At 41.0% G+C, this 16,947-nt stretch overlaps 1 protein-coding gene and 1 long non-coding RNA gene across 2 annotated transcripts; one reads left to right on the top strand and one right to left on the bottom strand.

Annotated features, from left to right (window-relative positions):
- Positions 1–2,260: 2,260 nt before the first annotated feature.
- On the bottom strand, positions 2,261–16,216 carry trpv4 (transient receptor potential cation channel, subfamily V, member 4). Its single transcript, XM_026188140.1, has 17 exons — positions 15,965–16,216; positions 14,641–14,721; positions 12,896–13,344; positions 12,142–12,317; positions 11,351–11,503; positions 10,713–10,853; positions 8,983–9,281; positions 8,715–8,894; positions 8,341–8,499; positions 7,594–7,686; positions 7,382–7,455; positions 6,853–7,018; positions 6,700–6,766; positions 6,185–6,489; positions 3,940–4,067; positions 3,725–3,846; positions 2,261–3,620 (listed from the first exon to the last, which is right to left on the bottom strand). The coding sequence occupies exons 2-17, from the start codon at positions 14,647–14,649 to the stop codon at positions 3,520–3,522; spliced, it is 2,622 nt and encodes an 873-aa protein (XP_026043925.1). The 5' UTR covers positions 14,650–14,721; positions 15,965–16,216; the 3' UTR covers positions 2,261–3,519.
- On the top strand, positions 13,769–14,077 carry LOC113033935 (uncharacterized). Its single transcript, XR_003274099.1, has 2 exons — positions 13,769–13,798; positions 13,881–14,077. It is a non-coding gene; the product is annotated as an uncharacterized LOC113033935 (long non-coding RNA).
- Positions 16,217–16,947: the final 731 nt, after the last annotated feature.

The following is a 16,947-nucleotide window of genomic DNA, read 5'->3' as shown; positions in this document are numbered from 1 at the left end:
CAGGACCGAGTCCTGCCCTACTTAACAGGCTACAGAGAGGAGGGAAGGCCAAGTTGTCAGCAGCGCTAGGTGCTCACTGCTTAGATAAACCTGGAGGATTAGTGGCCCAGTTAAAGTTGGGGCAAAGAGGATTAGCCTCTTCTCTGAGGTGGCGAGAGATTCCCTGTGTCCTTCAGCGCTGCTGGCCTCAGTGAGCGAGGAGAGAGAGGAGAAGGACAAGAGGTGTCCAGTCAGGCTTTGGTTATCATTAGTGAGAATTGCCGTTCCAGCTCCTCTTTAAATAGGGAAAGGTGAGGTGTAACGATGAAATGTGAAAGGCAATGAACCAGTCCATAAATTGTTGCCAGCTTGTGCTTTCATTAGGAAGGCAAAAGCCCATAATCACTGGCCAGGTGTTTCCAAGGGCATCAATAAGACCTGAGGTCCAGTGGGAAAATATATTTCATTGGCGAACCGCATTCTGTTCACTTTACCATATGTTTTTATAACAGTTAGCCCTCACAATTGATTATTTACAGCTATAATTAAAATATACTATATATAGATGCCCTAGAGTCACAACGGTAGACATGGCTAACACTCTGTCAACTGGAATCTCAACTTGCAACAGCGGTAGAGGAATTTAGAGCTCTGCAGCCATCAGCAGGCCAGAGAAGGAACTGCAAGTGATGCAGATGAGGATTGCAGAGGTCAGGAATACTGCATGAGTTTATGAAAATTAAGGTTCATTTTGACTTTTGTATACATTTTATGTAATTTTAAAACACTGTAGATAATGCAGATCTTAGATTGTAGAATTGTATTTTTTTCATGGAAAGAAAGGGAATATTCTTTATAACTATTATGATAATAGCCTAACTACATATGCTCACTGGCCACTTTGTTAGGCACATATGTTCAATTGCTTATTAATGCAAATCAGTCAGTCACCTCCCGGCACCTCACTGCATTTAGACATGCAGACATGGTCAGGATGACCCGCTGAAGTTCAAACTGAGCATCTGAATGGGGAAGAAAGGTGCTTTAAGTGACTTTGAACATTGCATGGTTGTTGGTACCAGACGGGCTGGTCTGAGTATTTCAGAAACTGCTGATTCACCGGGATTAACCCACACAACCGTCTCTGGAGTTTAGAGAGAATGGAAAGAGAAAAAAGAAAATATCCACTGAGTGGCAGTTCTTTGGGTGAAAATGCCTTTTTGAAGTCAGAGATCAGAGGAGGCCAAACTGCTTCCTGCTGATAGCAAGGCAACACTATCTCAAATAACCACTCATTACAATACCATCTCTGAATGTGCAACACGTCAAACCTTGACGCAGATGGGCTACAGCAGCAAAAGACCGCATTCTGTGCCACTCCTGTCAGCTTAAGAACAGGAAACCAAGGCTACAATTTGCACAGGCTCACCAAATTTGGACAAAAGAAGATTGCAAAAACAGATGAGTCTGAATTTATGCAGCAACCTTTGAATAGTAGGATAAGAGTTTACCATAAACAGCATGAACACGTGGCTCCATCCTGCCTTGTATCAATGGTTCATGCTGATGCTGGTGATGTAATGGGGTGGGGATATATTCTTGGCATGCTTTGAACTCCTTATCATTGTTCAAACCTCACAATTTACCTTGGTATTGTTGCTGACCATCTGTATCCCTCTATGACCAAAGTGTACCCATCTTCTAATGGTTGCTTCCGGCGAGATAACGCACCATGTCATGAAGTTCAAATCATTTCAAACTGGTTTCTTGAGGATTATAATGAGCTCACTATGCTACTGACTGCCTCCACAGTCACCAGATCTCAATCTAATAGAGAACCTTTGGGAGATTTGCATCATGGATGTGCGGCTGGCAAATGTGCAGCAGCTGTGTGATGCTATCATATCAACATGGACCAAAATCTCTGAAGATTACCTTGTTGAAACTGCGCATTAAAAATTAAGGCAGTTCTGAAGACATAAGAGGTCCAATCAGGTACTGGCAAGGTGTAACTAATAAAGTGGCTGGGGACTATTATTAAATGCAAACTAAACAACAGAAGTCATAAACTGATAGCAATTATTGGCACAGAAGAAAAGGAATCCTTTCAGCATTTCCTCAGATGGATTAAACCACATTAGACCGTCGTCTCACTCACTGTGGTCTAATGTCAGGTTTTATTTACCTTTGGGAGTAAAATAGCAACATGGATTTTTAATCATTCAAAACCTAACTGGAAAGTATTTTCTGTAGAAAAAGCACCCAAAAGACAAACAACATATAAAACACAGTCAGTGTTTACTGTTCTGTGCAGCAACGTACAAACAGTATAAAAATGAACAGTCATAGATTGGAAATGTAAACATAATGTGACTTTTAACAGTAATGAATAAGTGAAAATGAAATGTACAGCCCATCAGCTGTTGTGTAATCCAGTAACACAAACAAGCAGTGTTTTTAAAAACAAGCTATATAGGGCAAGGAGCCAATTGCAATGAAAACACTGCAGCAAATAAGGGGAAGTACATAATGGAGGGACTGAGAGTTGATTATGCAAATACCCCAGCTGCAAAAGAACACGGAAGGCTATTGTCTTCCATTTGCATACTTGCTTGACAACTATAACCTGCTCATCATGCCCACCATGTTCAGAATAATGTCTCTGTATACGTGTAATAATGTAAATAGTGTTTCAGTCCAAATGACGGCTGTGTCTGCCTAAGCTGGAATTCCTAGCCTGAGATTGTCAAAGTTTGGAAACTATTTAATTAATATCATATAAAAATGGAAAGAAATAGACTTTCTATAATAGATGTGTCCTCTTTGCAGACACTGCTCCCCTACACTTTAGAAAATGAACATTTAAATCAGCATGTGGAGCGTAATTAAGAACACACGGGGGAGGACTTTGCAAAACACAGTAAGAAAATTAAAAGTGAAAAAGTTCTATTCTATAAGTCTATAAATATTTATTGATATGTTTTCATAAAGAAGTATCTCTTATTGTAAATATAGGTGCAAAGTTTTATTACTATCACAAAAAATGCAATAATATTGTAATTATGCTTCTGCTAGCCTGCTACGATTGTGTTTTCGAAAGTATACGGCACTGTAAATGCTGAAATATTCTCGCTTTCTTATATCCCTGAGTATTCTGACACTGATGTCTGAAAAGTGGAGGTACAGTACATTTTTTTGAGATTTTCCATTCTTATGTGACAAGTACAAAACAAATTACAGCTCCCTGCTTACAAAACACATTTTTTGTTATCCTTTTTTGGTCTCAGGGTTAGTTTCTAACAGCATTTAATGTCTTTAACTCGGCAATTCTTTATCCAGTGTCTCTGCATGTCGTCTGTCCTGTTACACAGAGTGTGCTGCTTTTATATTCGCGACAGCTTTTCTGAACAAAAGGCACAGGAGACGCGTGCAAATTAGTACACTTATTGGCCAAATCGTTCCCTGCAGAGTGATTTCACTGATGCTGATGGCTTTCTGCTGTCTCCTCATCACAAGGACAGCACTCATCATCTGCGGGAATCAGTGCCTGGATGACAGCGGCTCCATCTCCACCGCGAGATCATGAGACTGAGAGCCTTTGCTCAACTCCACCGCCCGCGGGACCACTGTGGACCAGCGATCTAAGGCCGATAACAAGGAAGATTAAATGAATGTGTGGTCCAGATGAGTGTACATTGTATCTGTCTTTTTATTTAACCACGAGAATGCAACGAGAATCTCTCACCTCTCCTCAAAGCTCTAACGCCCTGCTGCAACCCGTTGGCTTGGATGGTATCACTCTTTCCCGGATCCTCGTTAATTATCGCCAGGTTCTGATTCCAGTGACACCAGTTAACCTCGTCCACCCTGATTACATAAAAGGACCCCATTAGCAATGAGATTTCTTAGTTGTAGCGCCGGCGCTGTTGAGTGGCACAGATTACGAATCAGACAGATCACCTGAAACACCAGCGCCGATCAGGTGTGCCATCATAGTTCTTCCCCACCGTCACCATCTCTCCAACTCGAAAAGACTTGCGAAGACAGACCGGGAACGAGCGCTCGATGTCCAAGATAGTCGTTGCCCACTGGGAGTACAAATTATGAAAAATATTTGAAGTAAACAGAAACTATCATAACAAAGCAGATTTTGAAATTCAGCAGTAAAGCTGTAACCACAAGGGCAGCTTAATTACTGGTGGTTGTAAATTAGGGAAATATAACACAACATTTTGTCAGTGCTCGTTTACAGTTAAATACTCACAGATTTGGAGCACTTTGCCACCAAAAATAACAACATGAACTGATCTCATAAGTTTTAAAGTAAAGGTAAAATTATAGCCTAAAAAAAGTACATTTGGGATCCCAGAAATGGGTCTTCTATCACTGTTAATTGTTCTTAAATGCTGGATTTACTTGTAGTAGATGCTGTCTGTTATTATTATCAATATTATTATTATTTGCTGCTTTTTGAGTTATATTTGTATTGACATATTGTGTCTAACCAGGGACAAGGTCTGCAAACTAGCGAACTCCTGCATCAGCTGCATTTTTGTTTAAAGCAATGTTAATATCTATTGTCCCTGTTTTATGTATAAATAAATATCAAGAAGTTCTTGATAGTTTGCCATAAAAAATTTGTACATGTTATTATCATTATGTCTAGAGAATAAATCTTTGGCAACTATATGCTTCACAAACTGAAGATTTCCACAGGATGAACTGCAGCCTGATCTCACTGACACGTTTGAGGGATGCTGCAGCCCTCTTAATCACAACATAGTCATATTCTGAACTCTGTCATCTATTTGACTCCACCAGTGTATGCCCATGCTACCGTGTCGTTTTATCCGTTTGTGCTGTTGGCATACTGATATGTTTAATCACAACGAGGAAAGTAACCAAATACGGGTGGCAGGTGTTCATACACTAAACATGGGTCATTTTAGGCCGTTGTTAGGTGGTTGTTATGCATGTATAATTCAACTTCTCTGGATATGAATGAGACGTTACTGTGTGAATTTAATACGATTCAGTGCTTTCATCAAGTGTTGTAGGTACATTAAAGCCAAAAAACAGGTGTGAGCTTGTTGCTAGGTGGTTGCCAAGTAAAGTGATGGTGTAATAATATACACCATTTTCTGGATTTAAATATGACATTAGTTTGGTGAAATGAAAAATGATACAATGGTCATATAAGGTGTTATAGGTGCCTAAATGCTAAAACAGGTTATTTTATCATCATCATCTTTATTTATAAAGCACTTTAAAAACAACCACAGCTGACACAAAGTGCTGTACTAAATTACTAAATAATACAATTACATTAGATAAAAATAAAAGCCAAATTAAAGAAGAAAAAAGGTAAAATAATTAACTAGTTAGTTAATAAACGGTTTAATTTAAAAAAAACAAAACAAAAAAAAAAAAACAACTAAGTCTCACTACGGTCAAAAGCCAAAGAATAAAAATGGGTTTTAAGACATGTTTTAAAAGTGGACAGTGAAGGGGCCGCTCTAATGTGCAAGGGCAAGTTTTTCCATAATTTAGGAGCAACAATAGAAAAGGCTCTGAGCTTCCTCCTGGATCTCAGTACTTTGTTACGTGTTCTCTTTTACAAGTTCCTGTTATGAGTTGTGCTGCGGGATTTTGAACCAGCTGCAGACGTGAGAGCAACGACTGACTGACCCCCACATAAAGTGAGCTACAGTAGTCCAAACAGAAAGAAATTAAAAAAAACGGGGGAAATGAAAGCATTTTAGTCTGTTGCTAGGCAGATACTGGGCAACATGATGCTGTGCTAATAGCTGAGTTAGATAAGAACCTTCAGGGGCCTAAGATGCACCTGTGCTCAAGTCTGGTTGATCATGTAGGAGGAGCGGGCAGACAAAATAAAAAGAAGAAAGACACAGACAGAGGTGCTTTGTATTACAGTAAGTTATGGTTCTATAATTTTAAATAATCATCATGCTCTTTAAAATAAAACTTGTCAGTAGACACTGAGACCACAAATGTGTTAGGAAAGTCAAAAATCCAGAGTGCAGGAAGTTTATTTTCTCATTGACTTCTATGTAATCAAACTCGTTTATGCTAGCAGAAGCGTCGCCCCCTGCTGGCAGTTATAAGGCTTTCATTTCTTTTCCATTTAAATTATATGTTTAAATGAGCCTCGTTTTTCGTCGGCTTCCACAAACAACTGACTCACCTGAAGCTTCCAGATTTTTTTGCTCGCCTTGGAGACCTGACCCACTGTCTCCCCCATCAAAGCGATCAACATGTTGAGTAGCAGCACGAAGGTGAGAATGATGTAAGTAACTAACAGGATGAGAAAGACGACTGGATCCTGTGCACTGTAGATCATGTCCAGGTCTCCCATCCCAATGGTGAGCTTGAAGAGGTCCAGAAGGAAAGTGCTGAAAGTGTTATTGTCCCTGCATGCAGGGTAGGTTGTTTGGTCGGTTGGGCAACTACCGTTACACACTGGGCACACTGTCAGCAGAGATACCAAGGCTGTGGGATGGAAACAAAAGGCAGGTTGGCTAAGAGTCTGTGAGCACTTACATGAACATTAACCTGAGAGGCAAGTTCTACCAGTCTGATTATTATAAATATGATGCTACAGCCAGCAGAATGTGTGATTATCATAAGGATTGAAAGCAGTTACTAAAAGTGTGACGATTGTATAATTTTTTTCAAGGTGCTGTTGTCCCGGTAGCTTACCTGATGCAAAACCGATCATGAAGAGCACATACACCAGCAGAAACCTGAAAAGGTCCTTGATAAGAATCTAAGAAGAAAACAAATGTTAAGACACACACAAGCCTTTGGATGTCTTGCATTTTTTTAATTAGCTGTCCATTTTCACAGTCTAACCTTTTGTATCATGATGCTGTAGGTGCCCGTGAGCTTCAGGCCCCTGGTGAAGTAAAGTGTGTTCATCCAGCCCAGGGCGAGTGCAAACACCATGACAGAGACGTAGGCCTTAATGCCAGACAGGTAGAGAGCAGCTGTGACTATGATCAATACAGAGTAGATGAAGCTAGAGAGGACAGAGAATAACTTTGTCAGTAAACCAGTATCACTGGTGAATTGTGTAATACTGAAGTAGGGATGATGGCAGGAAGATACGACTGCTGGCATTTGGCATTTTAACAGAATGTATACATCACGGCTAATGATCTAAATCAACACAGTTCAGAGAGGATGCTCGACATCCTCTGCTCTGTGTTTGGATCATGGGTTTAATTAAAGATTTAAAATATAAAACATGCCAGCGAGGAGGCTGACAAATTAATTAGATGACTCAATTAAAAGGATGCGAAATTTGCCTCGGGTAAAAGCCAGCAAACGATATAGCGGAGGTGAGGATCAGAGCCTGTGAGTACAGAGGATGGAGACTTACTACAGCAGTTGAAAGGATCCATCAATAAATAAAGACTTCACCCCAGGGCACTTTTTCAGGAAGAGGTCCTTAATCTGCAAAAAGAAAAAAAAAGTGAGAGAAACATTTCCACAGTGACAACAACACTGCTGAACAGGCTGAAAGAGACTGGGAGAAAGCATCAACCAAGCGATGGTCAGAATATAACAAGAGGTCGGAGGGCACACACTAACATTTGTGAGGAAGAAGAAGATTCCTGATGCCAGTGTGACAATCTCCCCGGCCATCCGCCAGTAGTCAGACGATGTGGTACGTGGGTATGGAGGCTGGAAGGAAGAATATCTGAACATCTTAGCAAAACACACAAGAAAAGCATCATATGCAGAATGTTTATAAGGAAAAAAGTGACTATGACCAAAAATTAAAGGATTAGTTTATCTTTTTGGAGGCCTATGTGGCTTCACTTCCTCGCTGAGAGTTGGATGAGAAGATTGCTATCAATCTTATATCTATCAGAATAAACCCCAAGCCTGCAGCTTTTATCTTAGTTTAGTATTAGCATGTAATCCCCCGTAAGATTTCAATTTGTCACATTTTACTCTGGAGTTTCACATTTCAAAGTTTGGATAGAGGTATGCTCACTGTTTCCCTCCTGCTTATGCTAAACAAAGATAACTGTCAGCTGCCTGTAGCTTAATATTTATTGTAAAGATATGAGAATGCCATCAATCTCCTTATCTGCCTCTTGGCAGGGAAGCAGATCCCCCGCACCCCCAAAAAAGTAAATATTCTTATAATGTAGAGCACTGAACTCCTGTTAGTGCAGAACTGAGCAAATATGGGACATAAAATTGCTGCTATAGCAGAGGATGCATTGTATTTTATACATGAGACAGAACATAAAATTAAATCCCTGCAATGATAAATGAAAATATTCAAGTGGTGTCTTGAAAAGTCATTTTCAGTCATTTCACACCTACCTTTCCATCTGTTGGTTGGTAATAAGCCACCAGGGTGAATATGATCATGGTGATGAGGTAGGAGAACACACTGATGTAAAAAGTGACAGCAGCAAACCTTTTCCATTTGGCCCTCAACAGCTCATTGATGGGCTCCACTGCCAGCATCTCATGGCGGTTCTGACAACAGAGGACCAAAAACATGATGCTAATAGATGTGATGAAAACATAAAAACATAAATAAATCCTGATATTTGTATATGTATACAATGTGCCAGGTTTCCCGTGTATTTTTTATGCTTAGTTTAGATGTTTTAATAATCAAACGGTGGGCTCAAAAACCTTAATTTCAAGTTTTGAAAGAAAAAAACTAAGAAAATACTGTCTTTGTTTACCTCATTGTGACTGGTGTAGACAAGGATTTCCAGCACAGATGGCTCCTCGCCACATGTATCCAGTGAAGAGAGATCATAGAGGGAGGAGTACACTGGACCATAGGCCCAGTCCTTAAACTTACGGGACAGATGACGAACTTCCTCGTCTTTGATCTCACGTCGGATAATGTGTTGAAAAATCTGGAGGAACATGAACAAGGTGGCCTAAGCATCTTTGATCTGGACTTTCTATAATAAGTGAAAATGATGCTTAAAACATTTTATCTACCCCTATCTTGCCCAATCTGGCAGCCATCATGAGAGGCGACATGCCATCATTGTTCGGCACTGTCTCCAGGTTGCAGTCTGGGTAAAGCTTGGCAGTCTTGATTAGCAGCAGGTCGTACATCTTTGTGAGGAAACGCGTGTTGTCCTTGGTGTTGTCTGCAATGTGCACCAGCGCGTGCAGCACCGTGTTTCCACGTGAATCCTGGCGTCGCAGGTCAGCTTTCTTGTGTGGATTCTCCGTCAGGTAGTGCACTATGTCAGGCTGGTTCGTGCAGGCAGCCAGAGAGAGAGGCAGCTCACCTAGGCAAACAGACAGAGAGTATGTGTGTGTGTTCACTTAATTCTGAAATCACAGGAGATTATTAGGAAAGCTGCATTTCAGATTAAAAATAAGCAAACCAACAGGAGGGTTAATTAGGAACTGTAGCTGGTGTCTGTATGTCCCTGCAAAGCATACAAAACATGGATCAAAGATCTGACTTAAATCCCCCCTATGAAAACAGCACAATTAGCAGTTGTTTGAGGGAGGGGCGCAATGGGGCCAGAGTGCCAAAAGCAGCTGCTGAAAATGAGCCGTTGCCATGGGTGACAGATTACTTTGTCACCCCGCATAGAAACGCTCCTCTTCATGGATTTGCACGGGTGCATGCAGAGTGTTAGCGTGAGTCTAAATCCCATTAGCCATCAGCCCTGCCAGGTTCCTGTACACCTCACTGCAAAGCTCCGCAGCAAATTACTCACACTGTGCCCGGACACGCTGGGATTTGGGAATGACAGCCATGCTAAGTGCAAATAGAAATCATCCCCTGTTTGATGAGTAAGGAGTGTGATGCTCGATTGTGACCATACAGACAATTTTTAAATTTGGTTTGGGTAAAAAATACAATAAAATTTTTAAATAAAATTAAAAATAGAGCCCATAATGTAGCAAATCTACTTGTCTTTTGACGTTTTAGGAGAAAAACAATGTGCATCATTTATATTGTTCGATTGCAATTAAAAATGATAACATGTATATAAAGACATTTTTTTCTGGGTACTTCACACAGCTGATGTCAAACCTGTTATATGCTGTCCCTTAGTAAAATCTGAACATTACCCAGCAGAGGGCAGTGTTGGGTTTACTTTACCGGCTCTGATGTAGTTCCCCTACTGCTGTTAGCAGGTCAATGAGGTGCTTTGCACCAGCAGAGGATGTTTACATTTCTCAAATGCAGGACACAGACACCTTTCACTGGATGCAGTCCTTGAACAGCTGACATAAGGTTCGTCTTTTCATGTGTTTTCAGAGCGTGACTAATGAAAGCTCCTCAATATGTCAAAAAAATCTGGGTAGAGGTAAAGGTGGAGCTCACCGCTGGACCACAGCAGTACCCTGAGTGTATTGGCTCTGCCAAAATGTCACTTCATTTCTCCATGGAAACAGCTGTTTATTTGCCAGAAAAATACTCCATGCGTTAACTACTTGATCTTGGCAGCTCCTGCGTTGCGCTGATGTGAATTCTGCATTGTAAAAAAGCTGAATAACCGCTTATGAGCAAAGCAGTGAGAGTGGAAATTGAAAATGTGACCGGTGAAGTCATACAAACCTCAAACAAACCTCCCAATTATATAAAGATTATATGCATTTCCAGGACTCTGTATGTGTGGCTGACTGGGACTGGGAATAGGTGCGCTAAAAGTAGAAAAACAGAAGCACATAAGTTTTTATGTGCTTACAAAGGTCTTTACCAAAGTAGAAGTAACCACCCTCGTCTTTGGGCTGGAAGAAGCGTCCCCTCGCCTGGGCATGAACGTCAGCTCCCTTTTCCACCAGCAGCTTCACATACTGCTTACAGCGTCGTTCGATGGCAATGTGGAGCGCTGTCTGGCCTGAGAACGCCACCGAACCCAGCAGAAGAAATATTACGTTATGTCATACCACTGCTTTGTGTTAATTAAATCAATGTGGAGTAAGGGTTGGGTTTGTGGACAGGTTTTCAGGAGCTCAAAGTTTTAGTAACTGTCTTCTACAATATTTCCCAAAAGTGCAAAAAGGAGTAAAAGCTCAGAGGTTACACTGAGTGACCTAACAACTCATTTTTTGTCACAAGGTGCTACTGTCTCACAGCTAACAGTGTAAGGAGTGAAAGCCAAACAAATGGTGTCTGGACTGTAAACAGTTGTTGTTTACTTCACCATTTCTCCAATTCAGGGTTCCAAGACATTGCAAACATATTAACTATAAACACATTTTCCCCTGCCAGCTGTAACTCAGGGCAAGAAGAAGGGACAGCAGCCCTATATACTAACCGCAAAATTCACATTAATTTAAAGCACAAATGCATTTTCTGCAACTGCATGTGGTCGTTTTGGGATTATTTTCATACCTCTGTAGTAGACGTCCCTGAAGGGCGTATTTATGAACTCTCTGAGACTCCCATTCTTCTCTGCTATGTCCACCAGCACTGGGATGGTGTTGTTCTGACGGCCATAAAGGTTCATCAAAGCTTTTGGCAGACATGTCTTACCTGTGTATGGCTCTGGTAGAAAGAAAAAAGTTTACCAGAAAGAAAAAGAAAAGACTTTAATCCAGACATATTTTGTTTAGAAAGGGATTTTATTTCTTTATTTAATCTAATCTAAGTGTGATACAAAAGCTTCCAATACCCCTTTAGGCCTCCAGCATCCAAGGCTACCCCAATCCTATCAGATGTGCTGTAGTACACCCCAGAACATGTACACGATAAATTAGCCCAAGTTTTGGGAAATAAATCAGTATTTGGGATTTACAGTAACAGGCTGTTAAAGACAGGGGTCAAACAAGCCCTTTTAAACAAGCTATTATGAGATTCTGAGCCTAAAAATAAAGCACTATTTAAACTCTCTCACAGAGGCCACAGTTTGCTGTGATTTCTCTGTGCTGCCTGACATAAAGCTCCTCAGACACACACAGGAAGCTTTGCACTGGGTCACACAAAGACTCTAACGTCATTCCACCTTTTCCTCTTAATATTGTCAGAGTCAAAACCAGATAGAGACAGGGAGAGGCGAGGAAGTGCAAAAGGTCAAAGGAGCCGGAGGACAAAGCTGAGCGCAGAGCTGACAAAACTTAAAAAACCCCAAAAAACATTAGAAAGAGTAGGAAACAAATATGAATCAACTGCATCTTAAAACGTACCTCTGAATTCCTCATCGGTTAACCTCTTGTTGTTACTTTGCAGGTACTGCAACAGGCCCTCGAGTTCCGCGGGGTCTCCACGTGACACACAGTCGAAGAGAAGCCAGCGGTTGAATACTTTCACGACTTTTGGAGGATCAGAGCTCTGGCTCTCGTCACAGGATGCCTCTGTTTTACTGAGATGACACAGAAACAGGATTTACGTTGCGTTACATGTTCCAACTGAACTGATGATCCAACAAGAGCAGGAACTCCCTGTGAACCAGTGAATTTTTAATATTTCACTGATAGAACATTAAGATTTTTTTTTTACTTACAAACTACCGTATATAAGCAATCAAACAGCCTTCACTGCTCCAATAAATAGACCTCTGTGCGTATGGGGCAGGTAGGGCAGCCAGGAACAGACAGCAGCCTTAATATTACCTCAGCGGCTGCAGGGGAAACAACAACATGCTCTCTGTTGGCTTTTAGGGACTGTGCTTCACACACAGTGCGTCTCTATGTGTTCAAACTGCACCACTTCATGTGGCACACCTCTGTCTGCAGAGTGGCCAATGTGGGAGGATTTTGTTTTTAATGACAAAACTTTTCCAAACTAGCCCTTTTGTCCACGGATAAAAATCCAGTATATTTTAACGACAGAAAGGTAAACGCCTAAGGCGAGATGTTTGAATCATTTGAATCATTTTCCATGTTTCCTGGAAGCACACAAATGTTGCAGTTTGAGAACAGCTTAGATCTTTTCTCTCACCCTCTTGGGAGCTTCTTTCTGCGTCTCTTCTGGTTGCTTGAGCTTCTGTAGGTGCCATAGTCAAAGAGTGAGTCCATGGGTGCTTTCTTGGGAGCAGGAACCACATTTGACTCATATATGGTGGATTCCAGGAGGTCCATCGGGTTGGATATGCCCTTCTTGAAAGCACCGTGGAACTTCATCCGTAGGTACTGTCTGCTGTCTGCGGGGTGGCCCGGCTGGGCCGGCTCCAGAATTGACTCCTGACTCGAGTCCTGAGTTGCTGGGGATCCATCCTGGCTCTCGAACAGGTGTGAGAGCTCAGATAAAGGGAAGGCTCCATCACCCTCAGGCTGAGCAGCCTCACTGTCTCCCAAATCCACCGAGAGAGTGTCTCTGGTTGGTTCAGAGCTGATGGTGTTGGCCTTGGGCAAGGCAAGGTGCCGCCTTTTGAAGATAGCAGATCGCCCCTGGAATACAAATGATAAAAATATTGTGAGGAAGCAGCAGGTTCTTTAAATGTCACAAAGGTCTTGTTTAAAACAAAAAGATAAATATTAAATCTGTTTATTTATGTAGAAAAATAACTTTTTCTAATATATTAATAAAGAAAGTCCCAGCTAGAATATTTGATAAGGATCTTTGGTCATTTCATTATTACTATTATTTTATTTCAAGCTCTTGTCATGGTCCCTGTGCCCTGCTGGTCAATCCTCTATTGGGCAATATGTTTGTGGTTTGTTTGCTCTCTCGCCCTCTCTCTCTCACTCTCTCTCTCTCTCGCCACGGCGATGCTCACTGCGGGCTCCCGCTGCTGGCCCACACACCTGCTCATCACCACACCGGCTGCTGATCCCAGCTGATTACTGCACTACTTAGATGGCGAGTCTGCACTAGTCTTCGCTGGATCGTTGAACTATCAGCGTCAGTCAAACTTGTGTATCTGCCAACCTGTATCTTGAAAGCCCTTTGTTATTATCCCGCTAACCCGACCTTTTGTGTTTAGATCATTTTTGGAACCGGATTCTGAGAGGAGTGACTGAGGAGGAGCTTTTTGTACAGAAAGTGTGGAGCACCTTTTCCCCTAACCCTGTTTCCCACGGACCCTGGCGACCCGGACCCGTTTCCCCTGCACATTGTACATAGCCACTTGGTGATTGTGTTCACTGTAAATAAACGCACTGTTCTTCGCTTAAAAGGAAACCCTGGCCTGCGCCTGAGTCTCTTTCGGAACCCCTAACAGCTCTTGCTTACTATTACAAGAGAGAGAGCTGAGCTGTATTTAATTATAGTGGACCTGACCATTTTCTGAGGTCACATTAGGAAGGAGGATATAAGACACAAGCACAGTCTCCAGTGGTCACCATCGCAAAGCTGCTTGCTGAAGGGTAAAAGCCTTAGAAAGGCGTCAGTGACTCCCATTTATATGCTGTCTGTATGAAATGGTATTAGACATGCAATTTTAAAAAACAAGTTGGTAAAAATCCCAAGATACTGATCAATACATTAAAAAAAAACCCAGATTAAATACTTTATATGGCATTTGCTGTGCAGGGTTAAATTAAACTGTAATATGCCAGTTTTATTTAACGCTGCACAGCAGTGCTTTTAACATTAGACAATATGATGAGCAAACTGCACTCAGCAACACATTATTCTGACTAAAGAGAAGATGTATTAAGACTGCAATTACCACAGTGGCACTTGAAATCCACATTTAAAGCGTAAAGTAGATTTAACATCATGCATTTAGGAGTGCTCTGTACCTCATTCATCCCTTTTATCACAATGATGTGCCAAATTCCTCTTCGGGGGGAAACTGGAAATGATGCTGAAGCATGTGGGCGCTGTGCAGAGCAAAGAAAAGTAAGCATCAAGTGAAACAGTGGCACAAGAGTACAGACGAAACATCGGTATGTCCCTAGTGATACAACAAGAGTGTCTGTGTTTAGAGGAGGAATGTATGGAAAACTTTAAAAAAGGAGCAATGCCAACATCAGTACGAGTCTTGACTCCCATTGGTCGGTTGAGCGTGTTTTCTCTAGAAGGCAGAATCACACCACCTTCCTGTTTAACACGGGACATTTAGTAAATGAATGCTCTGAATGTTTTCCTATTACAGATGCGTATATTATAGTATCTCTATGCAAAACACATGCACACACACAGTACAGCTGCAGCATACTCTCACACTTTGTGCAGCATGGACTTTTAAAAAAAAACAACAGGTCTTTATGAATTTGCTCAAGACAGCCAACCAATCTAAGCCAAACTCTGCTGTAAAAGAAGCAATACAAACAAGAAACCTGGGGTCCCACTGAAGCAGGAGAAATGACTCACAGCCCCTTTTGACACACTGGATTATCATGCCTTTACACCTCAGTGGGCATTTGATGGTAAAAAGACAGGCATAACAAAAGGCTGCCCCTGATTATTAGAAGACTGAAACACGAAGAGCAAAGACTGCTTTACTAAGGGTTTAGTGATAGGATGGGATCATAAAACATCAAGTTGATCCAAGGCTCATATCATCCATTAATGGGGTCGAGAAGTAGAAATTCATTTTTAAAAGTTTCTCAGTGTGAGTGACACTGAGGGTCCCCTCAGGGATGTGGGATTTCCTGCTTTGCCAGAGCTAACGTGACATTATCCAGAGCCACAGAGCGTGACGACTGTGCCAAACGAGCGCAGGAAAGAAGAGCAAGCAAAAGAACAAGATTAGAATTATGATTTTGAGTAAGTCGTTAGTTGAAATACATTTTAAGAGTTCGAAAGATAATAGCGTAAAAAATACAAACATCTCTTTTATATTTATTCATAAGTGAGAAAATAAAAGAACACAGGGCAAAAATTTTTATATTTTTAAAAGCACAAAAACGACGTTAAAAATAAATTATGATGAAAACTAATAAGAAGAATAATGAACATACAAATTCATATCACTTTTTCTATACTAAGGTATTATTATAAAAAAAAAAGTTTGTGCGCAACTCTCATTAATTATTCAGCTAACACAGATACAGTAAAATATATATATTTTTTAATTTCTTTAGCAGAAGAAGCCGTTAAAGAGTATGGCATATTCCTTACCTTCCTCTAACCAGTAAATCCAGTTTTCATTTTCTTAGAAATGTTTACAGCCTGCTCCGTAACTTTATCCCATAGAACGTTTGGACGTGTTTTCTCTGATCTACTGTGCGCTCCTTGAATGCATCTTCTGCTTTAATGCAACTCCAGGCATCCAGATGAAAGTGAATTACCTAAAACAGTTGCCCTAAAGTCTCACAGAACAACGGCCGCTTTCACAAACTTTGGGTGGGACAAAGTGACCACATCCTTGCCTCAAAGCAGGAGCCAACACGGAAGTTTTGAGGTGAAGTACCACGTGTGGCCGCCAGGTGTTGACTCCAATGCCGCTCGAGGCTGACTTCACTGAAGTCTCCGGATTTTTCCTGGAATTACAAAGACACCTGAGCACAATTTACATGCCATTACAAGCCACTATGGTGCACCAGGAATTTTCTCCTCTTCTTGTACCGCCATAAACAACAGTTCCGAGCTGACGTTATCTGTTTCCTTGTTTGTTTGTTTTATGTCTACAGTACCTCTCATTCTGTCATATCAACATTACTGTGCAAAAGTCAGGAGTCATTCTTTATATTTTGGTTACAGTGAGCAAAAATATAAAGAATGGAGCCAGAATTCATGTCATTTTTTAAAAGTAGTTTTGAGCAATAGTTCTCCAGGCTTTCTGAAAGTCTTTTTAAAAAAATTCTTTGGACATTGGATGCTTTTTGAGTCCAGTCCTTGCACCATATCATTTTCACAGGTACAGTATGCTTTTTGTTTGTTAAGCCACTTAACACTGACCTATGACCCTTCCATGCATAAAAAGACACCTAACTCAAGGGATCAACCAGTGTTTTGTTTGACAGCTTAGGAAAGAAACTATTTTAAATTCTATCTTTAGTCTCTTTGTTAATAGCAGCCTGTCACAAAACATATAATTTGTGCTGATTTACTCAGCTGAATCTATTGAAAATGTCAAGATAACACAGTTTGACAGGCACAAA

Source organism: Astatotilapia calliptera, chromosome 12, assembly GCF_900246225.1.
Source record: "Astatotilapia calliptera chromosome 12, fAstCal1.2, whole genome shotgun sequence".
In the NCBI taxonomy this organism is placed as follows: Eukaryota; Metazoa; Chordata; class Actinopteri; order Cichliformes; family Cichlidae; genus Astatotilapia; species Astatotilapia calliptera.
Note: the sequence above shows the minus strand (reverse complement) of the source record. Positions and strands in the feature narration are given on the sequence as shown.